The 25,146-nt window shown below is 41.9% G+C and overlaps 1 protein-coding gene and 1 pseudogene across 1 annotated transcript in view; one reads left to right on the top strand and one right to left on the bottom strand.

Moving 5' to 3' along the window:
* syt11a (synaptotagmin XIa) overlaps positions 1 to 13,053 on the top strand; it is a 43,494-nt gene extending 30,441 nt beyond the window's left edge. Inside the window, exons 3-4 of the mRNA XM_060904028.1 lie at positions 11,607 to 11,727; positions 11,821 to 13,053. Of these exons, the coding sequence (XP_060760011.1) occupies positions 11,607 to 11,727; positions 11,821 to 12,131 (432 nt within the window). The 3' untranslated portion in view covers positions 12,132 to 13,053. The remainder of the gene's footprint in view (positions 1 to 11,606; positions 11,728 to 11,820) is intronic.
* Positions 13,054 to 22,431: 9,378 nt separating this feature from the next.
* Positions 22,432 to 24,345, bottom strand: LOC132870744 (trichohyalin-like; annotated as a pseudogene).
* Positions 24,346 to 25,146: the final 801 nt, after the last annotated feature.

Raw genomic sequence — 25,146 nt, 5'->3', positions numbered from 1 at the left:
CTATCAACAGAGCAATGAAGTTCGAGCGTGCCACTTCCTTCTCTGGGTGGAGTCTTACCAAATGACGATTGAAGTTCGAGGTTGTCCCCGTCGTCTCCTCGATAGTTCTTCTACATATGGAACACACAGCAGTGCATTTTTTTCCCACTGCACGAGAAGTCTGTATAAGCAAAGCAGACAATCCTAGCGGCATCTCTCCAGGCATTTTAGCGCCGTTAACGTTAGTTTGTTCCTGAACATGGCGTATGAACAGGTGAATCTGCATTCTCTTCTCTTGCACGAAATTAGTGTAAAAATTAATCGAGACATAAATCTTATGCCAAGTTATTACGGCATGTTACAAACGATAAAGAAAAAATCAGAGTCCTCGTCTCCAGTTTACGAGTCCGAATGCAGTTAATGCACGAGTCCGAGTCATCAGTGCTCAAGTCCAAGTCCTTAAAATTAGGGCACGAGTCCTGAACTCGAGTACTACAGGCTTGTAACGTACAGAGACAAAAACGTGGTTAGGATTGTTGATTAGTTTAATTCTGGTACGTTTTACCAAAGTAACATTTATTTAAAAAACCAACAACAACAACAAATGATCAGTAAGAGAAGACAGGGAACATTATTGTACTGTACCGAAGGTAGATTTTGTACATTGTTCTTGTCTTACAATCAACAAACTATTAGTATTTAATGTTGTCCTGCGCACATTATTGTCGTGTGTGTGAACAGGATGATGACAGAGAGCCAGTCAGGCAGGCAGATGACGATGCAGGATGAGCTCTGAAAGTCTCTGGGGAGAAACGTTTTAAAATAGCGTGTGAGGGAAAGAAAATGGTGCAGGACTGAGAGAGAGATGATTATTGATTTTTCAGAGCTGTAAGAAATGCTCATGTAATTAAATATGCATGATGAGACTTTCTCCGTTATGTTTACAGCCTTTTAGTAGAGTTCAGTTATACCATAATATGATAAGTCATGCTATAAATTGAGATTTAATTTTTAAATTATGCGATTAAAAAAATGCACGCGAGCGTGACTGCTATCCTGATCCATGTGCATTCTGACGGCTGTCTGCTCAAACAGCAGTGAGGCCGAGCTGCGTAACCGATGAGGTGAGATGGGACTGTGTATCGATCCAGGGTCGTTTAAGCAATATTACTGTAAGGAGAGGGAGAGTGTTTCCATAAAGGTGTGTGTTATCTCTGGATTTGAAGGACATCCGAGCCTCCATCCGGAAGACAGTATTTAAATCAGTGGATATCACTTTTACACAAGTGTGCACACACACACAGCATAGATACAGCCATTCCTACCATCGCTGTCAGAGAAAAGAATGTGTTGACCACCAGATTTTTGTTTCGTCTTGTGGCCTGATCACTCTTACATAACAAGCAATCAGTGCCAGAGGTTTTAACTGTCACCCAAGAGCATCATGGGAGATTAGCTGTCATCTTCAGTAAAACCATTGCACCATGGAGGATGTAGTCTGTAATCCCATCATCTGGCGCTACGGGTTGTACAGGAACTGTGGACCACAGTAGGCTTAAGTGTGTGTGTGTGTGTGTGTGTGTGTGTGTGTGTGTGTGTGTGTTCAGATGGGCTCAGGCTAACACTACGTTCAGACTGCAACCTGAAACGACCCATATCCGATTTGTTGTGAAATCCGATTTTTTTGTTAGGCCGTTCACATTACCAATTATATGAGACTTGTATGCGATCTCCAATATGAACGGAAAACGACCCAAAAGTGTCCCGCATGCGCAAATTGACACGTAATAAGCACATCTACGTAATACGTAAACAAAAAAAAAGCGCACTCTTCAAGTTTTCAAGTAAAGCATGGAGATGAGGCGAGACCTGGCGATGTGGTTTTTGTGGCAGAACTCACACAATAATCTGATTAATGTGGGCAGCAGACTAATGAGACCGAAGGTGTCAAATTACTGGAAATTTCCAGAACAATCTTATAATCTTGTAATACAGGATGGTTTAAGTTATAAATCAGTTATAGAAACTGTTTTTAATCAGGCTAACAGATCAACATCCAGGTCCCTACCAAATCCACCATTAGCTTGATCAATTCTATAAAAGTCTATTTAAATTCTGAAAACTGTACAAATGTTGTTGTTTTCCACCAAAGAGGCGGGATTAGCCAACGCAGAATAGTGACGTTTGTCTCTTGTTGATGACGTGTAGGTCGCATGAATGCAACCTGTCCGGTCAGACTGCAGTCGCATGTGAAAATAACGGATATGCATCGGAATTAGGACCACATATCCAAGCGGCCTGGGTCGCATGTGAAAAAATCGGATCTGTGTCGTTCAGGTTGTCAATAACAAATCGGATACAGGTCGCATATGGGCAAAAAAATCGGATATGGGTCGTTTCAGGATGCAGTCTGAACGTAGTCTAAATCTTTAGTCTGTGCTATGCAGATCGAATCTTCACGAGCCCAAGTGAGGATAATTTGTAAAAACTATAAATAAAAATAATAACAGTGACATAAAATGCAGGGTAACAAAATGAAATGTCCATAACATTCCCTTTTACCTCACTGAGAAGCCTTAAAGGAGAACTGAAGGCAAATTTTTTTCATTATCAAAATTCTGTTTATCTCATTTTATTAAATATAGGATCACATTTTTGATCGCGGGTGGCACGGTGGTGTAGTGGTTAGCGCTGTCGCCTCACAGCAAGAAGGTCCGGGTTCGAGCCCCGTGGCCGGTGAGGGCCTTTCTGTGCGGAGTTTGCATGTTCTCCCCGTGTCCGCGTGGGTTTCCTCCGGGTGCTCCGGTTTCCCCCACAGTCCAAAGACATGCAGGTTAGGTTAACTGGTGACTCTAAATTGAGCGTAGGTGTGAATGTGAGTGTGAATGGTTGTCTGTGTCTATGTGTCAGCCCTGTGATGACCTGGCGACTTGTCCAGGGTGTACCCCGCCTTTCGCCCGTAGTCAGCTGGGATAGGCTCCAGCTTGCCTGCGACCCTGTAGAACAGGATAAAGCGGCTAGAGATAATGAGATGAGATGAGATTTTTGATCACTGTTTTGTCACTGCTAGAGCAAGTTCTGAGTGTTTGAAATATGTGTAGCACTGGAAATGTCAACTCTTATTTTGAATGCACTACAGCAGCGAATGTGCAAGGACTTTTATCTTGGAAGAGGTTCAGCTGGAAGAGAAGGAGAGGTAGATTCGCATGTATGAGAAGAAGGCGGGAGAGTGAGCTTGGAGCGCGTTGGGGTTTTTGTTCATTCTCCTAGAGCGTGAGCAGCCTCCTTATGTTGTATACTGGAGAAGTAGTTGAATAAACCTTCGGAAGTTCTACATACAACTGACCCCCGTGCGATTTCTAGATGCCCCCCACAGAACTAACTTTACATATGCACTGTAATATATCAGTCCATATTTCAAAGCAATGGCCGTAAACGAGATTCGTTGAGACCTGTACGAAACATCGTAGGACAGAAGTAAAACGTACAGCGGAAATCAAAGTGACCAACATCTGCTGATGTTGTCAAAGGACGCGCGCGCCCTCTTTCGAACGCTGATGTAATCAAGCCGGAAGTTTTGTTTGTTTTGATAGTGATCAGGAAAGTTTGAAAAAAGTATGCAGTAATCATCATTTAAACTCGTTTTTGTGCAATACTTCGTTTGGAAAACAGTTTTCAAAATGGCGGCACTGACACCTGGCTGACACTTCACGTTTCGAAGTCTCGCACAAGTCTCGCGAAGATCATGTGGATAAGCGACGCCTGCCGTGGACCAAACAAACTAAATTCAACACGGCTAAAAACCGAATAGGCCGATAAATATAATATTTAATTGCAGTTAGTTGCCAATAGGGCGGCACGGTGGTGTAGTGGTTAGCGCTGTCGCCTCACGGCAGGAAGGCTCTGTGTTCGAGCCCCGTGGCCGGCGAGGGCCTTTCTGTGTGGAGTTTGCATGTTCTCCCCGTGTCCGCGTGGGTTTCCTCCGGGTGCTCCGGTTTCCCCCACAGTCCAAAGACATGCAGGTTAGGTTAACTGGTGACTCTAAATTGAGCGTAGGTGTGAATGTGAGTGTGAATGGTTGTCTGTGTCTATGTGTCAGCCCTGTGATGACCTGGCGACTTGTCCAGGGTGTACCCCGCCTTTCGCCCGTAGTCAGCTGGGATAGGCTCCAGCTTGCCCGCGACCCTGTAGAACAGGATAAAGCGGCTAGAGATAATGGATGGTTGGATGGATAGTTGCCAATACGAGTCACGATATAAGGTTACTAAAACCGAAAACGTAATTGAATAACATGTTAATTAAGAAATAAAGCAAGTTTAAAAATGACTTCAGTTCTCCTTTGAACCTTTTTTGATTTAAAGCGATTCTCAAACGCATTTCTATCATTCACAATATACTGTATATTTGTCAGCTACGTGATGTCAGCTACGTGACGTCTAATTGAAGGTAGATTTAGCGTTTCCGATACTGCAGCGCAGGCTACAATTCCACCAACAATGTCTACTGATGAAGCCAAACTCTAGACAACAAGCCATTTGATTAAAATACTTAAGGATGACAGCCACCAGGATTGGGTTACAGGAATAGACAGTAGCTGGTCTATCTGAGCCATCTGTAACAAAATGATGGATGTGATTAGTGTTGTATACTGAAAAATAAAAAAGCATTTGAACGCGGATCTGCTGTGGCCCTTTCGCTTGGGATGTGGTACCATCATTTGGCCGTACTTGTACCAAAACCCAACATACTTCATTTTTTACGAACTGCCCACCCCAAATTTCTCAGTATTCACAGAAACACTCAGGACAGTTGACAAATTAAAGGGAAACCCTGAATAAACGAGTGCACAAGCATGACAGGCCATCCTCAGGACTGGTGAACTGGCTAGTATTTAAGGACTGAACAGTCCCCTTCATCAGAAGCGTCACTGCAAATAAATAATACATGATTTTCATGATCCGATATGGTGAAACATTTCTATCCTGATGGGTGTGGTCTCTTCCAGGATGACTCCGCCCCATCCAGAAGGTACTGAATGTTTTGATGGGGATGAAAATGATGTTCATGCCAGATCTCAACCCTTGAACACCTATGAGAGATTTCTCAGTGACGCGTAACGCTGCCAGTCCAGAGACTTGTAGAATTTATTGAAGCTGTTTGTTCTGGCGGCTCGTTTTGGCTGAACACCTTCCTACCATACTTTCTGTTGGTTTGTGTATGTTTAAGATGGCTGGTATCATCTCAAGATGGTGGGGATTACTGGTGTTAGGAGTTAGCTCTCGTCGTCGTTTTCTTCCGAGTTTGAGGCGAGTGTGTGCTGTGGTGCAGTACTAAACAGGCTCCTCCCACTGTGATCTGGACGGGATTAAATGAAATCTAAAGAGGAAAAAGAGAGCAGAGGGAGAGATGCTGAAGACAGATGGAGCAGAGACGGTTTTGTGAGTCGGAACGGAAAGGCGAGACTGCAGCATTCTGCAAAGCTGCACATTAATCTCAGAGCAGGATTCCCGTGAGAGAACGAGACTGAAGACTGAAGAATGTGTTTTTGTGTTTTTTTTTTAAATCAGAGAATCAGAGTTGTTCATATTAGGGCCACTGTAGGGAAAAATAATGGGGCTGAGGCAGGGGTAATATTTTGAGGGGAAAAAAAAACCCTCAGACTCTCCATGATTGAAGTCATAAATTTGTGAGAAAAAAAAAAAACTTCAGGCGGCACGGTGGTGTAGTGGTTAGCACTGTCGCCTCACAGCAAGAAGGTCCTGGGTTCGAGCCCCGTGGCCGGCGAGGGCCTTTCTGTGCGGAGTTTGCATGTTCTCCCCGTGTCCGCGTGGGTTTCCTCCGGGTGCTCCGGTTTCCCCCACAGTCCAAAGACATGCAGGTTAGGTTAACTGGTGACTCTAAATTGAGCGTAGGTGTGAATGTGAGTGTGAATGGTTGTCTGTGTCTATGTGTCAGCCCTGTGATGACCTGGCGACTTGTCCAGGGTGTACCCCGCCTTTCGCCCGTAGTCAGCTGGGATAGGCTCCAGCTTGCCTGCGACCCTGTAGAACAGGATAAAGCGGCTAGAGATAATGAGATGAAAATGAAAAAAACTTCAGAAATTCTGAGACTAAAAAGTCAAAAATTCCTGGCTTCCTGGCTGCACAACATTCTGGGAGATGTAGTTAAAATCTCTTAGTGATGTATTGTGTTATATCATGCATTCGAGGAGGAAAGACTGCATTTCTCAGCTCAGACGTGGCGTCTGTGGTGTGATGACGTCGATCCAACCTTGCCTAGTGAAGTAAAGTGAAATAAACGCTATTTTTCCAAGTTATGTTCTTGCAAATTTGTTACTTTTTAATCTCGGAATTTCTAAGTTTTTTTTCTTGTAAATTTGTGACTTTTTGACCTCAGAATTTCTGAGTTTTTTAATGATAAATTTATTACTTTTTAATCTTGGAATTTCTGATTTTTTTTCTCATAAATTCGTGACTTTAATCTCAATTTCTGAGGGGTTTTTTTTCTCAAAATTGTGACTTTTTAATCTCAGAATTTCTGAGTTTGTTTCTTGTAAATTTGTGACTTTTTAATCTCGGAATTTCTGAGGGTTTTTCTCATAAATTTGTGACTTTTTGATCTCGGAATTTCTGAGGGTTTTTCTCATAAATTTGTGACTTTAATATCAGAATTTCTGAGTTTTTTTTCCTCATAAATTTGTGACTTTTTGATCTCGGAATTTCTGAGTTTATGAGAAATTTATTACTTTTTAATCTCAGAATTTCTGAGATTTTTTTTTCCTCATGAATATTTGACTTTTTAATTTCGGAATTCTGAATTTTTTATCATAAAATTATTACTTTTTAATCTTGGCAATTTTTGAGTTTGTTTCTTGTAAATTTGTGACTTTTTAATCTTGAAATTGTCTAAGTTTTTTCTCGTAAATGTATGACTTTTCAATCTCAGAGAATATCAGAATTTTTTTCTTGTAAATTTCCAACTTTAATTTTTTTTTAATTTGAACTTTAGTTCTTTTTTTTTTTCTCGGAATCTTATTCCTTTCCTCAGCTCTGTATTTTTTTAACCTACAGTGTCCCTAATACACCGTCATAGTTATGCTACACTGAATTAGGTGTAATAATAATAATAATAGTTATTGTTTGAAATTTAGTGATTACTAGATTTTATATGCTGTTGAACTCTTGACTCGGATTGGCCAAAAGGAGTTTAATTTATATACAGTTTACACTCATGCAAATCATCGTCACGACTCATTCACAGGGAATTGTGTGACAGAAAATCTATATAATCTACAGCTAATAATAATTTATATATTTGACAAAGAGAAACCTATAGTCTTTGATGTAACCCTGTTAATCAGAGACGCTGAATAGAAAATTAGGCCACGCCCACACTGATGAGAGTTTGGTCTGATTCACCCGACGTTTACGTGGATTTTATCTGAACTGTTTATTCGTTTCAGAGGAAAATAAAGAAACGTCAATTAAAACAAGTGATGCACTAATTACATAAACATTTATGAGAGAAATGACAGACTGTATCTATTACATCATTATTCATCTCTTAACAAAGACAGAAATATGATCTTTTTAATAAAACTCATGTTTGGTCTCATATAAACCTTTTTTTAAAAATATTTTATACTGTATTCCTCAGACATTGATTCTGGTTGGGACAAGAAACAATTAAAACATGGCTATTAAACCCTTAATTATTGCCATTTCTCATGATTACAAGAATTAAAATAGTAGTTTTGCGATTTTGACTCTATTTTTAATGCTGTACTCTGTCCGTTAGTATCATCAGTCATCAAATAATGACAGTATTATACCATTAAGGGATTTCTAGAGCGGGGCGTTAGCACATTTATTCATTTTTAATTTATGATGTTGATTTTGTGTCTTTTAAAATAATAAAATGTTTAAAACGTATAACTGCAGCCATATTTGTTTTTCCTCTGTTTGTTAACATGCTAAATCAGTCGCTTTTGTAGGCATTGCATCAACCTGTCATTGAACAAGACGTAATTTTCTATCCAAGGCTACACTCTTAGGGTAGTATCTCACTGGGCTGCGACAGCCTGCGACTAGTTTGAGACACAACATTTGCGATAAAATATGCGAATTAGCGACAATTTTCACTTGGAATCACACTGAATTGATATTCGCATATTTTACCGCAACTGTCGTGTCTCCAACTAGTCGCAGGCTGTCGCAGCCCGGCTTTCCCTCGGCAGGCAGGGAAGTAGAGGAACCCTCACGGAAACTGATTTGAGAAGGGTTCGCGACGGCTTTGCGACACCAGCGATGCATTTGCGGCTATTTTGAGAGAAATTTTATCACACTAATTTTTTGAACATGTTCAAAATTTCAGCGACGAAGGAGCGACACTTTGCGACTCATGCAAGGAAATTGAGAAGCCCCGCGAATGTTTCAAGACATTTTTGAAACACTCTCGCAAATGACGTTCGCAATTTGTCACAGCCCAGTGAGATACTGGTTTTACTGGCAGTTGTTATTAAGCAATGTATTGAAGTTGTTTGTGAGATAAGGCTCTTCCTCCAGAGGGTCGTTTGATCTACAGTGTTCTCCTTCAGCCAGGATGGAAATATGACTGTAGCTGAGTAATTCTACACCTCCACCTCGATAACCGAGCTCTTTCAGATAAAACTCGACTTCTTGTGGTTTTCCACGTAGACACCAGCCAGAGAATCTGACAAGGTTAAATCCCTCGCACTCTCCCGGTGTTACGGGGACATTCAGTTCTCATGTAAAGATCAAAACCGAGAGAAAGCGTCTGTCTGAAGTTCAAGATCAGCTCCAGGCTGCCTCCCACGGTCAGTCACCATGGTGATAACCAGAAGTAGCACTGGAGTCTTCAAAAGAGAGCGAGAGAGGATGGATGAAGAGCAGAAGAGAAAAAGAGAGAGAGACAGAGAGAGAGATAAAGAGGATGGATAAACACTAGAGAGAATGAAGAATGTTGAATAAAGAGAGAGAGATGAAGAGGAGAGTTGAATGAATAGAGAGAGAGATGAAGAGGATTGATGAAGTGCAGAAGAGAAAAAGAGAGGGAGAGAGACAGAGCAGGAGAGAGAGAATGATAAGAGTTGAATAAATAGAACAAGAGAGAGAGCATGGATGAAGAGCGGAAGAGAAAAAGAGACAGAGATAAAGAGGATGGATGAAGAACATGAGAGAGAATGAAGAGAGGGAGAATGGAAGAGAGTTGAATAAATAGAGAGAGAGATAAAGAGGATGGATGAAGTGCAGAAGAGAAAGAGATAAAGAGCAGGAGAGAGAGAATGATAGAGTTGAATAAATAGAACAAGAGAGCGAGAGAATGGATGAAGAGCAGAAGAAAAAAGAGAGAGATAAACAGGATGGATGAAGAACATGAGAGAGTGAGAGTTGAATAGAGAGAGAAAGCAAGAGAGAATGAAGAGTTGAATAAATAGAGAGATAGATAAGAGTTGAATAAATAGAGAAATAGATAAAGAGGATGGATGAAGTGAAGAAGAGAGAGAGACAAAGGGCAGGAGAAACAGAATGTTAGAGAGAGCGAGAATGGATGAAGAGCAGAAGAGAAAAGAGAGACAGAAAGCGAGACAGAGAGATAAAGAGGATGGATGGAGAACATGAGAGAGAGAATGAAGAGGATGGATGAAGTGTAGAAGAGGAGAGAGAGACAGAGCAGGAGAGAGAGAAAATGATGAAGAGAGTTGAATAAATAGAATGAGAGAGACAGAGCAGGAGAGAGAAAATGATGAAGAGAGTTGAATAAATAGAATGAGAGAGAGCAAGAGAGAGAGAAAGAACATGGATGAAGAACACGAGAGAGAGAATGGAGAGAGAGTGAAAATGAAGAAGAGAGTTGAATAAATAGAGAGATGAAGAGGATGGATGAAGACAGCAGGAGAAAGAGAATGATGAAGAGAGTTGAATAAATAGAGCGAGAAAGAGAGAGAGAGAGACAGAGCAGGAGAGAGAGAATGATGAGAGTTGAAGAAATAGAACGAGAAAGAAAGAGAGACAGCAGGAGAGAGAGAATGATGAAGAAAGTTGAATAAATAGAGTGAGAGAGAGAGACAGAGCAGGAGAGAGAGAATGATGAGAGTTGAATAAATAGAACAAGAAAGAGAGAGAGACAGCAGGAGAGAGAATGATGAAGAGAGTTGAATAAATAGAACGAGAGAGAGAGACAGACAGAGCAGGAGAGAGAGAATGATGAAGAGAGTTGAATAAATAGAGCGAGAAAGAGAGAGAGACAGCAGGAGAGAGAATGATGAAGAGAGTTGAATAAATAGAACGAGAGAGAGAGACAGAGCAGGAGAGAGAGAATGATGAAGAGAGTTGAATAAATAGAACAAGAAAGAGAGAGAGACAGCAGGAGAGAGAATGATGAAGAGAGTTGAATAAATAGAACGAGAGAGAGAGACAGAGCAGGAGAGAGAGAATGATGAAGAGAGTTGAATAAATAGAGCGAGAAAGAGAGAGAGACAGCAGGAGAGAGAATGATGAAGAGAGTTGAATAAATAGAACGAGAGAGAGAGACAGAGCAGGAGAGAGAGAATGATGAAGAGAGTTGAATAAATAGAGCGAGAAAGAGAGAGAGACAGCAGGAGAGAGAATGATGAAGAGAGTTGAATAAATAGAGCGAGAGAGAGAGACAGCAGGAGAGAGAGAGAATGATGAAGAGAGTTGAATAAATAGAGCGAGAAAGAGAGACAGAGCAGGAGAGAGAGAGAAAGATGAGAGTTGAATAAATAGAACGAGAGAGAGAGAGATAAAGAGCATGGATGAAGAACATGAGAGAGAGAATGAAGAGTGAGTGAAGAGAGTTGAAGAGAGAGAGAGACAGAGAGCAGGAGAGAGAATGATGAAGAGAGTTGAATAAATAGAATGAGATAAAGAGAGAGAGGAGATGAACTAAATAGTTAAGTAGAGATGGAAAGCTAAAGAGACTGAAATAAACAGAGACAGGAAGTGGAATAAAGGGCAGTACGGAGGGGTGGAGACTCCACACAGACGGAAGGAGGGATGTCAGACCTGCGCCCTTTGGCGTGCGTACTAGAAGGACTCTCGGTGCTCTCCGGACTGCGCGCGGGCCGAGCAGACTCTTGCATGCGCGCTGTTAACAAGGCACACCTGCACAGGATTAAGATGCATCAGCGTGCCTATAAAAAGACCGTGTCACCTCACACTCAGCGCGAAGTATTGCGTTACGTTTGTACACATTACCGAGCCTTATTTTCCTGTGTCGGTTTCCTGATTCTCGTTCCTGTTCCGTGTTTCCGTTTTCGTCTGTGCCTTTGACACTCTGTTCCACGTTTATGATCTTACCTTCCGATTTGGATTGTTCGCCCGTTTTCACAATAAAACACTTCTGCACTTGCATCCGTCTCCAACCCAGTCCCCGACAAGGGATAAAGAGCAATAAAGGGATAGAGAGTGAGAGAGGAAGGGGTAAAAAGTGTGTGTGTTAAACTTTTAATTGCAAACATGAACCGGGTGAATACTGTGCTTGTGTACAAGATGTCAAACTTTCACACTCCACTATTCTATAGCTAGGCATGATTCTCGGCACTTTAGTCTGTGGTGCCTGACCTCTGACCTCTGGCCCTACAGTGCGGGAGACGCGGTGAGCTGCTGGTGTCTCTGTCCTACCATCCTGCCACACACAGACTGAATGTGGTGGTGCTGAAAGCCAAACATCTTCCCACCATGGACATCACCAGCCTGCCAGGCAGTGAGTACACACACACACACACACACACACACACACACACGCACACACCGCCCTCTTGTTTGACCATACTTCTCCTCTTGCTTCCTCTCACAGACCCGTACGTGAAGGTAAACGTGTTCTACGGCCGCAAGCGCATCGCCAAGAAGAAGACGCATGTGAAGAAGTGCACGCTGGAGCCCGTCTTTAACGAGTCGTTCGTGTACGACGTACCCGCCGAGCTCATGGCCGACATCTCGGTCGAGTTCCTGCTCATCGACTTCGACCGCACTGCTAAGAACGCCGTCGTGGGCCGTCTGGTGCTGGGGGGTCAGAGCCCGACGCCGTCCGGCGTCACACACTGGAGGGAAGTGTGTGACAACCCGCGGCGGCAGATCGCCAAGTGGCACAACCTGTCCGAGTTCTAACAGTCTACATCACTTTCCCTTGATCGCTTGACGATAAAGATAGCAACCCGTCTCTTACCCTTCTCTCATGTAGGTGTATCCTTGCCTGAATATGTGTGTGCGCGCGTGTGTGTGTGTGTCAGGAAGCAGCCTGAAGACCGTAATCGGGCCCTGAAGTTACACAGATTTTACTTGAATAAAACCTGTGTCTCATTCGGAAGGACGCTGCCTACATAGGCTCCATTCTCCTGCAGTTCTTGCGCTCCTATCCGGAAGACAAACTCGAGGACCGCCGTCTACCGAGGTCCCTTATTTTGGACAATTGAAGAAAAACATGGCAGACTAATCCAGTCTGAGTCACTGATGTAATATTATGATGGCACCACCACCTGTGATTACCTCCTTTGGTGAAGATTTCCAAGAATCTCAAAGGACGTCCTCCAATTGAATTGAATTGAATTGAATTGAATTGAATGAATTCGGCTTTGCAAACGAAACAAAAACCAAAACGATTCTCATCAGATACTCAACTCGTGTTCGGATTGTATCTGCTTACCGCTTGGATCCATTCAGAAGGTGACGTCAAGACACAAAGTCTCCTAAATGTCCGTTGTTTTGGACGCAGCCAGCGATGGCGTGGTGAAAAATCTGTGCTTTGTTTTGGTTTGAATGAATTATTCTGAGTTCTGTAAACAGCGCACATCAGTTCATGAGTCATTATAGTCTCTTCTAGTCTTTTATGCTACTTGCCTTGCATGGGCCAGAGATTTAGCTTCATTCGGACTGTCAACGTCTTTCTTTCAACGATGAACTCGTTCAGAATTTTCTGCTAATAAGAATAAGCTTGAAATCAATGACATAATGATGATGTAAGATCTGAAACTGAGACGCAAACATTTACTGTATTATTGTTTATTACTTTATTTCTGATGTTTTTTTTTTTTCTGGGGGGGGAAGTAGCTCTTCAGAGATGTCATGGCATAATGGTTAGAGAAGCAGCTTTAGGACCAAAAGGTTGCCAGTTTGATTCCCTGGACCAGCAGGAATGGCTAATGTGCCCTTGAGAAAGGCACCGAACCCTTAGCTGCCCCCCAGGCTGCTTTGGGGATGTATGTATGTATGTATGTATGTATGTTGTACGTCGCTCTGGATAAGAGCGTCTGCTAAATGCCATTAATGTAAATGAGACGGAGAATGATGGTGTAGCTCACTCGGGCCCCGTCTAGTCCACAAGGAACGATCCTAAAGTGGGCTAATAAATATTGCAAGCTATATACACTATATAGAAGCGATATCCACCCTAGGAATACCGACATATTTGGCAGAAAGAATCCAGTTGACCTTTTTGTTGAACTGCTTAAGGTAGGGCTGCGTACCTAAACGTAACATCAGGTACAGGTACCGGTACAGAGGTTTAGGTCCAGGTCCGGACCTGTACCTGAACAATTTGACAAATTCTTCTGAACTTCTTTAATAATGACAGAAACATTAATAAACTGTTGACGACTTGTCAGTATCTTTATTCAAAGAAAACCAAACATAACTAGGTTTCCTACCTCACTTCTCAGTCGCCCTCTCAGTCTCACACTATAGTTAACTTGGGACAAAAAGTCATAAGTTGTCTCACAGCGAGAAGCGACTACACTAGAGTACTACAGACTACGCGCAGTCCGTGGCCTTTAACTTGCGCGGCAAAATTACACAAAGCAACAAAGGCCGCCAATGCCAGCAAAGGAAAAATGGCTGACCTGATTTTGAGTCTTTTTGACCAATTGGAACGCTGGATCAGCCAAGCTCTCGCAATGTCTCGTGAGACTGTGGCGAGAGGATCTCAAATCAAAGATGGCTCTGATTTCAAGTTTCAGCGCGCCATTTTACGTCTTTTCCAGTGCTAAATTTTCGTCTTTGTGGTAGGATTTACAAAATAAGCAGATACTTGGTGTAAATTTATATCGGTACAGTACCGGTACTTCATGATCCGGTATTTTGGACCTGTACTGAATCGATTTTCACGGTACAGTACCGGTACACAGCCCTAGCTTAAGGCATTAAGGTTTAATTAGTCCATAACTTCATTAACAATTGTATTGAAGCAAATCTGGGTAGAAGTTCTATGCACCCTAGGTCCTGCTACCTTCATGCCAGAAAGAATCAAAATCGGTGAAGAATTCAGAGAGAAGAAGCGATTTGTGTGGAAACTGCTCGTTAGGGATTGATTAATTACTCCATATCTTCATTATTAATCGCAATTATGCAAATTTGTGTAAAAGCCATAGTATATGCACCCCGGGCGGGCAGACCGACCTTCCTGCCAAAAAGAATAAAAATCAGTGAAGAATTGAGACCGAAGAAGCGATTTTCATGAAATGTGGATGACGCCGGACGGACGACAGACAGCGAACAACGCATGATGGCGTGAACTGATCACCCATCGGCCGGATGAGCTAATAACCAGTGCTTATAGAATAAATCGTTGCCAAAACACAAAGCGGGAATGCTTTGGGAGATTTACAAAAGATTACACCGCATGCAGCACCGAAACAGGAAATACAGTTCTGTTTGTTGTTCTTCGTTACGGCGATATAGATACAGATCTTTAAGAGACTGAAACTTGAACTTAATGCATCAAGCATAACACACTTTTTAAAGTAAGACATTACTACCTACTTATTAACCTCGCCTGCTCGCTCTTTCCGGGAAAATATCAGACTGAGCACGCGAGGCTAATAATGAGTTTATTATATGGCTTTTTTTTTTATTTCTAAGGTTAAAATAGATGATTATTATAACGAGGCGTGACGCTGCTTTCAGTCGCATCATATTTGTAACGTAGTTGAGTCACGCATGCAGAATAAACGGCTAGCGGTTTCAAAACTGAATTTCTGTTAGCGGTTTCTGAATTCTCTTTGTTGCTCATTTCTTGAATAACTCGGCGACTCGTTTGTCTTTCGGCCATTTTTGATTTCTAGTTAATCTTTTTTTTTGCAACATTGAAAGCTTTGGAAATAAAGTCTGTAATTAGCCACGGAAATTGCGTTACGGGAAAATACTGCCCGCCAAGGAACCAATCAGAATGCACGATTTTACCGGAAGTAGCTCGTGCCATATAATACATGACAGGCGCTCTTATCCAGAGCGACATCCAACATCCCCAGAGCAGCCTGGGGAGCTAGATACCTTGCTCAAGGGCACTTCAGCCATTCCTGCTAGTCCAGGGAATTGAACTGACAACCTTTTGGTCCCAAAACTGCTTCTCGAACCTTTAGCCCATGGCTTCCCCCAGAACACTAGCACATGTGTGTATGCCATTCATGAGGTACAGCAGTATATCTGGATGAAAACCTTTTCGCAACCCTTTGGCATCGCAGGTCTGACTGTGTTCTCACCCATAGTCGTAATTTTTTAGAAACGTTATGGTCGTTTATAGATAATGACGCATAATCTTGAAAAACCTTCTCATAAGTTGTATAATTCTGTCAAAATGGACAAAAACGTGCTTCCGCAAATTTAATCCCTGCCCTTCGGTCATACTGTCTAAAGCAATCGTGACTTCCAGGTTTACTAGATCACATCGCGGGTGCTAACTTAAAGAACTTATTTGCATTGACTCCTCCCTCTATTTTATTTTATTTTTTTTAGACTTTTCTGTAGAAACGCTCCGAATTCAATATTCATTAAGACAACCATGTGTGTGGGGAAATAAATAAATAAATAATAAAAAAAAGATGTCGCTCATGTGAAAGGCTCACTTTGCCAACTTTGATAACACAAAACGCTAGTTTACTAACTTGGCGAGCGATTCGCAACGGCAGGAGGACATGAGGGGCGTTTTTAATTTGCATGCTCATGCATATTCATAGTTCTTGCCGTTTCTAATGACCGTAACGGTGTAAAGATGTTCCTTAGGAGTTTCGTTGGCATTTATTAATCTAAATAGATTTTCATACATCGTGGACGCGTGAATATGGATAAATATAAAAGATGTGAAAGAATTGATTTTTTTTTCAGTCCATGTTCCGTCAAAGAGCTCCTCTGAGACACTAGATTTGGCTTTACGCTTTACACTTTTATCGAGCCTGTAAATGATAACTCAAAGCTGAAATCCAGAGGAGCGTGAGATCCAGTGTGCCAGTTAGTTCGCCATGTTGTACATAGTGGGATTTCCCATCATTCCTCCAGAACGTTCTGGAATGTTGTTGTTAATGATGAACACGTGTGTGTTTTTAACGGACTCTTTCCTTCTTTGCCTGCTTTTACCGTTATAGCAAAATATGTACAGTGTATCATAAGAGGCTCATGTTTCTGTAACCTAAAGCTTTGTTTTTATCGCTAAATACGTATGTCAACAGATTCACCCTTAAACCCACACCATGACCTTTAATGCCGTAATGTGATCCCTTCCTGGATGACGAGGAAAGAAAGTGAGAAATATGCGGATACTTGCACTTTATGATATTGTTTTGTAATTGTAGAAAAGAAAATCTATCTATATGGAGAGAACCAGAGGGCTGTGATGAAGTTTGTGCCCCGTGTGAAAGAAATGGAGAATATAATGTTGATATAGCGCGCAGTCTCTCATCCAGGCCTCTGATTGGTGGAAAATGTCCCCGGACAGTCCCAGCAGCGTGTGAATGGTGTAGAGGCGCGGGCGGACGGGTGAAACGGTGTGAAGTGATCTGGTGAGCTTTAGCACAGCGTTAGAAGTAGATGATAAGTGTTGTCCTCTCTCTCTCTCTCTCTTTAATTCTCTTCTTCAATCTCTCCCTCTCTCCTTCATTATCTCTCTCCTGCTCTTCATCTCTCTCTCTCTCTCTCTCTCTCTCTCTCTCTCTCTCTCTCTCCATTTAACTCTCCTTCTCTCCTGCTCTTCATCTCTCTCGCTCTCTCTATTTAACTCTCCTTCTCTCCTGCTTTCTCTCTATTTAATTATCTTCAATCTCTCTCTCCTTCATTATCTCTCCTTCGCTCCTGCTCTTCATCTCTCTCTCTCTCTCTCTCTCTCTCTCTCTCTCTCTCTCTCTCTCTCCATTTAACTCTCCTTCTCTCCTGCTCTTCATCTCTCTCTCTCTCTCTCTCTCTCTCTCTCCATTTAACTCTCCTTCTCTCCTGCTCTTCATCTCTCTCACTCTCTCTATTTAACTCTCCTTCTCTCCTGCTTTTTATCTCTCTATTTAATTATCTTCAATCTCTCTCCTTCATTATCTCTCCTTCTCTCCTGCTCTTCAGTCTCTCTCTCTATTTAACTCTCCTTCTCTCCTGCTCTTCATCTCTCTCTCTCGCTCTATTTAACTCTCCTTCTCTCCTGCTCTTCATCTCCCTCTATTTAATTCTCTTCTTCAATCTCTCTCTCTCCTGCTCTTCATTATCTCTCTCCTGCTCTTCATCTCTCTATATTTAATTCTCTTCTTCAATCTCTCTCTCTCTCCTGCTCTTCATCTCTCTCTATTTAACTCTCCTTCAGTCTCTCTCTCTATTTAACTCTCTCTCCTTTTTATCTCTCTGTTTAATTCTCTTCTTCAATCTCTCTCTCACTCCTTCATTATCTCTCTTTCTCTCCTGCTCTTCATCTCTCTCTCTCTCTCTCTCTCTCTCTCTCTCTAACTCTCCTTCTCTCCTGCTTTTTATATCTCTCTTTAATTCTCTTCTTCAATCTCTCTCTCCTTCATTATCTCTCATTCTCTCCTGCTCTTCATCTTGCGCTCTCTCTATTTAATTCTCCTTCTTCAGTTTCTCTCTCTATTTAACTCTCCTTCAGTCTCTCTCTCTATTTAACTCTCCTTCTCTCCTGCTTTTTATCTCTTTCTATTTAATTCTCTTCTTCAATCTCTCTCTCTCCTTCATTATCTCTCTCCTGCTCTTCATCTCTCTCTTTAATTCTCTTCTTCAATCTCTCTCTCTCCTGCTCTTCATCTCTCTCGCTCTCTCTCTATTTAACTCTCCTTCAGTCTCTCTCTCTATTTAACTCTCCTCTCCTGCTTTTTATCTCTGTTTAATTCTCTTCTTCAGTCTCTCACTCCTTCATTATCTCTCTCTAACTCTCCTTCAATCTCTCTCTTTCTATTTAACTCTCCTTCTCTCCTGCTTTTCATCTCTCTCTCTCTTTAATTCTCTTCTTCAATCTCTCTCACTCCTTCATTATCTCTCATTCTCTCTTGCTCTTCATCCCTCTCTCTCTCTAACTCTCCTTCTTCAATCTCTCACACCCCATCTTTTTCTGTATGTTTGTTCTCTCTCTCTCTCTCTCTCTCTCTCTCTCTCTCTCTCGTCAGTGTTAATGTCTCTGAGGGAACGTTGACAGGGCTGATTTATACTCGTCCGTAAACATGTCTGTGTTGAGACTCAAACTGTCAGTGGTTGATTATTTTCCTCCATCGTCCAGCACGTCCTGGAGTGTTTTATTAGCAAAGTGTCAACACGAACAATGTTTTATTAATTAAAGATTGTCATAGTTTTAATCCATTCTTAGTTGTTTTAGTTTGCAAATACAAAATGTCTGTTCCATCAGCAGACTCTCAGACAAAACAACAGCATAAACAAAACAAACAAACAAGCTGCGATTTCATTTCTCACTCTGTTCCTCCTCGATCCACACACAGCCGGGAATCACATCCAGGCTCAGAGAAATCACAACTAGCTAATTAGCTCATGAGCAAAATCATGGATTGGCCTGTGATCGATTGACCACTGATTGCACAGTCGGATCCAGAATTATTGGCACCCTTCATGAAAAATAAGCAAACGTGAATGTTATAAAATCAGTACATAACATTTTTGGACAGTATTTCAAACACAAAATGTTTTCTCAAGTAGTGCAGTTTTTCTATAAAACAACAACAAAAAATCTCCAAAATTATTGGCACCTCAACAACCTTATAATGTGTTTGGCATTCCTATTGTCAGGAACAGTGCCATATTTCAAGAGGTGACTGTGTGTGAATTTCACAATTGATCCTGTATTTTATTACTTTAATCATGACCACTCAGTGTGAGACATTTAATTGCTTTAATGTAGTTTTTTTTATGATTAAATAACGTCTTTGTAAATCGTTTCAGTCTACCACAAAACTAAAACAGCCATGTGATACAGTACCATGTTGTGATGACTCGAAACAAGGAAATACAAACGTGCAAATGTTTCAATAAAAGAAAACGTCACTGTAAATACGAACTGGACTGCCAGAAAAATGCACACAGGGGTGAAAAGAAAGAACATAAACCTTAAACATATACACAGTGTGATTAACTCATCTCACACTGCAGCAGAGGTGAAAAAGATGATAGACTGAAACATAAACTAACAAAAAACCAGAGCTTCTTTCAGGGCTGTATAATGTAAAAGCAAACTGCTAATACTAGATAGAGACTGTGACTAAAGACACAGTAATTTGCACTGGCTGAACTTTGTCAATTGATGGTCAAGGAAAAGTTACACCCTGCCGCCCTGAGCAAAATAAAAAAAACTGTTTGGAACAAGTGTCGTCAGGCAGAATAAATCTCACCCGGCAGCACTTATTTTATACCTATATGTTGATAATGGTAATATTTCTCAATCATCAGCTGTCAGGTTATAGTCCTATGAAAATCCATGACCTTGAGTTTGACATTTCAAAATCATTCAAGGTCAAAGGTCATGGCGGCAACTGAAAGCCCATATGGCACTTCCTATAAGTTGATAATGGTAAACATCTGGCTATCATGAACCATTTTAAAGTTATAGCCCTTTGAAACCCCATGACCTTCAGTTTGACCTCTCAGGGCCACTCAAGGTCAAAGGTCATGGTGCCAAATGAAAGCCCATATAGCACTTCCTATCAGTTGATAATGGTAAATATCTGTCTACCATCAACAGATTTCAAGTTATAGCCCTCTGAAAATCTGTGACCTTGAGTTTGACCTTTTAGGGTCACTCAAGGTCAAAGGTCATGGTGCCAAATGAAAGCCCACATAGCACTTCCTATAAGTTGATAATGGTAAACATCTGGCTGTGCCCTTTGAAAACCCATCACCTTCAGTTTGACCTTTCAGGGTCACTCAAGGTCAAAGATCATGGTGCCAAATGAAAGCCCATATAGCACTTCCTATCAGTTGATAATGGTAAATATCTGTCTACCATCAACCGTTTTCAAGTTACAGCCCTCTGAAAATCTGTGACCTTGAGGTTGACCTTTCAAGGTCACTCAAGGTCAAAGATCATGGTGCCAAATGAAAGGCCATATGTGAGTTCCTGTATGCTCATAATAGTAAACATCTGTCGATCGGCAACCGTTTTTGACTTATAATGGAAAATATGTTTCTTTGACCGAAAGGTTGACCCTTCCGGTGACCTTGACCTTCACCTTGACCTGATTACCGCCAAAATTTAATCAAGTAATCTACGGACCATCGCCCACCTACCCTGAAAATTTTAAAGTCAATTGGTGCAACCGTCTAGATGCTAGATTGTTAACAAATAAACAAACCGTACTGATTACAATATTGCGCCCCGTTTACTCCGTCGCGGGCGAGGTAAAAAAAAAAAAATGATGATGAAAATTGACAGAGTTATAAGCGGTTGGAAAAAAAAAGTCTGTTTTTCATGGATCATTCCGGATCAGTGATCCAGATCAGCACCAAAAGTCATAGGAACATAATTCAGCCCAGAGGGATTCTTTATGTGGAATTTGGTTATGATTGGTTAAAAACTGAGGGAGAAATAGCGTCTTAAAAAATGTTATAATAATAATAATAATAAAGTAGAAATATCCTGGGTGAGAGGAGTAAATTGCGCCAGCGCTGCTAGCACAAATTAATAAAGAAACTAGTAACACTTGGTACAAGGTTGTACAATATTGTATTATTGTTTTCTTTTCCTACGGTATCCTTGAAATGACATTATTATTATTATTATTATTATTGCAGGATTAGGAGCACGATTAAAAACTACAACGTGCACCAAAAGGCTTTTTTCTCCTTAATCATGTTTTGGCATGCCTTTTCAGCTTCATCAGTTGTTTTAAGAGTTTCCTCGCTCCATGGATAGATCAGAAACCGATTAGGAAATTTTTTCAAAATTTATAGCGAAAATACGGGACCCTTGCTGAACTACTGTCACCACAATGACATTTACCATTTTCTTACACACATGTATACGAAATATTTTATTCTGTGCAGTGCATGCAGGGACGAACCAACAGGGAAAGTAAAATCTTAAACTTCGTAAATAATAATAATAATAATAATATAGTCTATGCTGTAATATTCCATGCTCCTCGATCACATCTCTGCTTTAGTGTAGGTTGGTGTACAGTAGCCGAAATTATAGCAAGGTTTTGATAAAAACGAAACAAACCAAACACTTGTTTCCTTTTCTCTTTCCCACCCAGTGCACAAAGCAACCCAAAAGAAAAGAAAAGAAGACAAATTAAATGTTAGACGATTTCTATATTTTTGCCTTGTGCATTCTTGATTCTTTGGCGCACACAGCTTGTTTATATGTGTATAAATAAATATGAGCGGTTGTAAAGTATCGTTTGTCTTAACGCACTATCCAGCAGTAGCACTTTCTGCCTTTATTTCTGTAGTATTTAGTTATTTTCTATTTGAGAGCCCTGCCCCCTTTCTTTTCTCTCCGAACTCCAGCCTCGCAGGTCTTTGCTGTCGTGTGGTGTTCGATAAATTGAGATGCAAATGAATGAAAATTTCATCCCAGTTCAAAGATGCAAAGTTTTATGTGGCGATATAAAACCGCTTCTGAAGAGCCCTGATGTGCATAACGCTGTAATAAATCTATGCTAAACCTGTTACACTAATGCTGATGTGTACTGTATGGTGAACTGGTTAACACAATGAACATGCAAATAAACTCTCCGCTGATCCACCTGGGCTTTTCTCCGTTTCTGCAGAGACGCACAGGAAGTCAGGCGTTCAGGTTTGTTTAGCGCCTGCTCTCTTTATTAATGTACGACACATTGCACCTTTTACACACTTTATCAGTTTATAGTTCGACTTTGTTGTGGAATATCCAAGAGACGAGTTTATTCCTGTCTTCACTCACATCATCACTGCGATAAACACATTTCAACAGCAGCTCTGATTTATTTTCTCTTTTTCTTACTTGCTTGATTGGATCTCTCTCTCTCTCTCCTGTTCTTTGTATCTCTTTTTTTTCTCTCCTCCTCTCTTGCTGTTTCACTCTCTCTCTCTCCTTCTCTTCATCTCTCTGTCTCTCCTCTTCTTCGTCTCTCTCTCTCTCACACTTTTTCTCTCCTCTGTTTTGCTCTCTCTCCCTCCTGTTCTTTCTTTCTCTCTCTCTCCTCTTGCTCTCTCTCCCATTCTCTCTCTCTCCTCTTCTTCATATCTCTCACTCTTTTTCTCTCCTCCTCAGCTTTGCTCTCTCCTGCTCTTCATCTCTCTCTCTCTCTCTCTCTCTCTCTCTCTCTCTCTCTCTCTCTCCTCCTGTTCTTTTTCCCTCTCTCTCCTCCTCTGTTTTGCTCTCTCTCTCTTCTCTCCTCCTCACTCTGTTTCACTGTCTCTCTTTCTCTCCTGCTCTTCATCTCTCTCCCTCTCCCCTCCTGTTCTTTTTCTCTCTCCTCCTCCTCTGTTTTGCTCTCTCTCTCTTTTCTCTCCTCCTCACTCTGTTTCACTGTCTCTCTTTCTCTCCTGCTCTTCATCTCTCTCCCTCCCATTCTTTCTCTCTCCTCTTCTTCGTCTCTCTCTCTCTCGCTCTTTTTCTCTCCTCTGTTTTGCTCTCTTTCTCTCCTTTTCTTCATCTCTCCCTCCCATTCTTTCTCTCTCTCCTCTGTTTTGCTCTCTCTCTCCCTCCTGTTCTTTGTCTCTCTCCTCCTCCTCCTCCTCCTCTCCTCTGTTTTGCTCTCTCTCTCTCTCTCTCTCTCTCTCTCTCTCTCTCTCTCTCTCCTGCTCTTCATCTCTCTCTCTCTCTCTCTCTCTCTCTCTCTCCTGCTCTTCATCTCTCTCTCTCTCTCTCTCTCTCTCTCTCTCTCTCTCTCTCTCTCTCTCTCCTGCTCTTCATCTCTCTCTCCTCTTCTTCATCTCTCTCTCACTTTTTCTTTCCTCTGTTTTGCTCTCTCTCTCCCTCCTGTTCTTTGTCTCTCTCCTCCTCCTCCTCTCCTCTGTTTTGCTCTCTCTCTCTTGCTCTTCATCTCTCTCTCTCTCTCTCTCTCTCTCTCTCTCCTCTTCTTCATCTCTCTCTCACTTTTTCTTTCCTCTGTTTTGCTCTCTCTCTCCCTCCTGTTCTTTGTCTCTCTCTCTCCTCCTCCTCTCCTGTTTTGCTCTCTCTCTCTCTCTCTCTCATCTTCATCTCTCTCGCTCTTTTTCTCTCCTCCTCTGTTTTGCTCTCTCTCTCCTGCTCTTCATCTCTCTCCCTCCCATTCTGTCTCTCTCTCTCCTCTTCTTCATCTCTCTCTCACTTTTTCTTTCCTCTGTTTTGCTCTCTCTCTCCCTCCTGTTCTTTGTCTCTCTCTCTCCTCCTCCTCTCCTGTTTTGCTCTCTCTCTCTCTCTCTCTCTCTCTCATCTTCATCTCTCTCGCTCTTTTTCTCTCCTCCTCTGTTTTGCTCTCTCTCTCCTGCTCTTCATCTCTCTCCCTCCCATTCTGTCTCTCTCTCTCTCGCTCTTTTTCTCTCCTCTGTTTTGCTCTCTTTCTCTCCTTTTCTTCATCTCTCCCTCCCATTCTTTCTCTCTCTCCTGTTTTGCTCTCTCTCTCCCTCCTGTTCTTTGTCTCTCTCCTCCTCCTCCTCCTCTCCTCTGTTTTGCTCTCTCTCTCTCTTGCTCTTCATCTCTCTCTCTCTCTCTCTCCTCTTCTTCATCTCTCTCTCACTTTTTCTTTCCTCTGTTTTGCTCTCTCTCTCCCTCCTGTTCTTTGTCTCTCTCTCTCCTCCTCCTCTCCTGTTTTGCTCTCTTTCTCTCTCTCTCTCTCTCTCTCTCTCTCTCTCATCTTCATCTCTCTCGCTCTTTTTCTCTCCTCCTCTGTTTTGCTCTCTCTCTCTCCTGCTCTTCATCTCTCTCCCTCCCATTCTTTCTCTCTCCTCTTCTTCGTCTCTCTCTCTCTCGCTCTTTTTCTCTCCTCTGTTTTGCTCTCTTTCTCTCCTTTTCTTCATCTCTCCCTCCCATTCTTTCTCTCTCTCCTCTGTTTTGCTCTCTCTCTCCCTCCTGTTTTGTCTCTCTCCTCCTCCTCCTCCTCCTCCTCTCCTCTGTTTTGCTCTCTCTCTCTCTCTCTCTCTCCTGCTCTTCATCTCTCTCTCTCCTCTTCTTCATCTCTCTCTCACTTTTTCTTTCCTCTGTTTTGCTCTCTCTCTCCCTCCTGTTCTTTGTCTCTCTCTCTCCTCCTCCTCTCCTGTTTTGCTCGCTCTCTCTCTCTCATCTTCATCTCTCTCGCTCTTTTTCTCTCCTCCTCTGTTTTGCTCTCTCTCTCTCCTGCTCTTCATCTCTCTCTCCCTCCCATTCTTTCTCTCTCTCCCCTCTTCTTTGTCTCTCTCTCTCTCGCTCTTTTTCTCTCCTCTGTTTTGCTCTCTCTCTTTCTCTCCTTTTCTTCATCTCTCCCTCCCATTCTTTCTCTCTCTCCTCTTCATCTCTCTCTCACTTTTCTCTCCTCTGTTTTGCTGTCTCCCTCCCTCCTGTTCTTTGTCTCTCTCTCTCCTCTTCCTCCTCTCCTCTGTTTTGCTCTCTCTCTCTGTCCTGTTCTTCATCCCTCTCTCCCCCTCCTGTTCTCTCTCTCTCTCGTTCTTCATATCTCTCTCTCTTTTCTGTCCTCCTTGCTCTCTGTTTCACTGTCTCTCTTTCTCTCCTGCTCTTCATCTCTCTCTCTCCCTTCTGCTCTTTGTCTCTCTATCTCTTTTTTCTCTTTCCTCCTTTACCTCTGTTAAACTCTCTCTTTCTCTCCTGCTCTTCATCTCTCTCTCTTTTTCTCTCCCTCTCTCTCTCTGTTTCGCTCTCTTTCCTGCTTTTCATCTCTCTCTGTCTTTGTATTTAAATATTAAATAAAGGTCTCCTAAAAACTTCACGACATCAACATTTAGACATTTTGCTTTGTTAAACAAGATG

This window comes from Neoarius graeffei, chromosome 22 (genome assembly GCF_027579695.1).
Source record: "Neoarius graeffei isolate fNeoGra1 chromosome 22, fNeoGra1.pri, whole genome shotgun sequence".
Taxonomy (NCBI): domain Eukaryota; kingdom Metazoa; phylum Chordata; class Actinopteri; order Siluriformes; family Ariidae; genus Neoarius; species Neoarius graeffei.
Note: the sequence above shows the minus strand (reverse complement) of the source record. Positions and strands in the feature narration are given on the sequence as shown.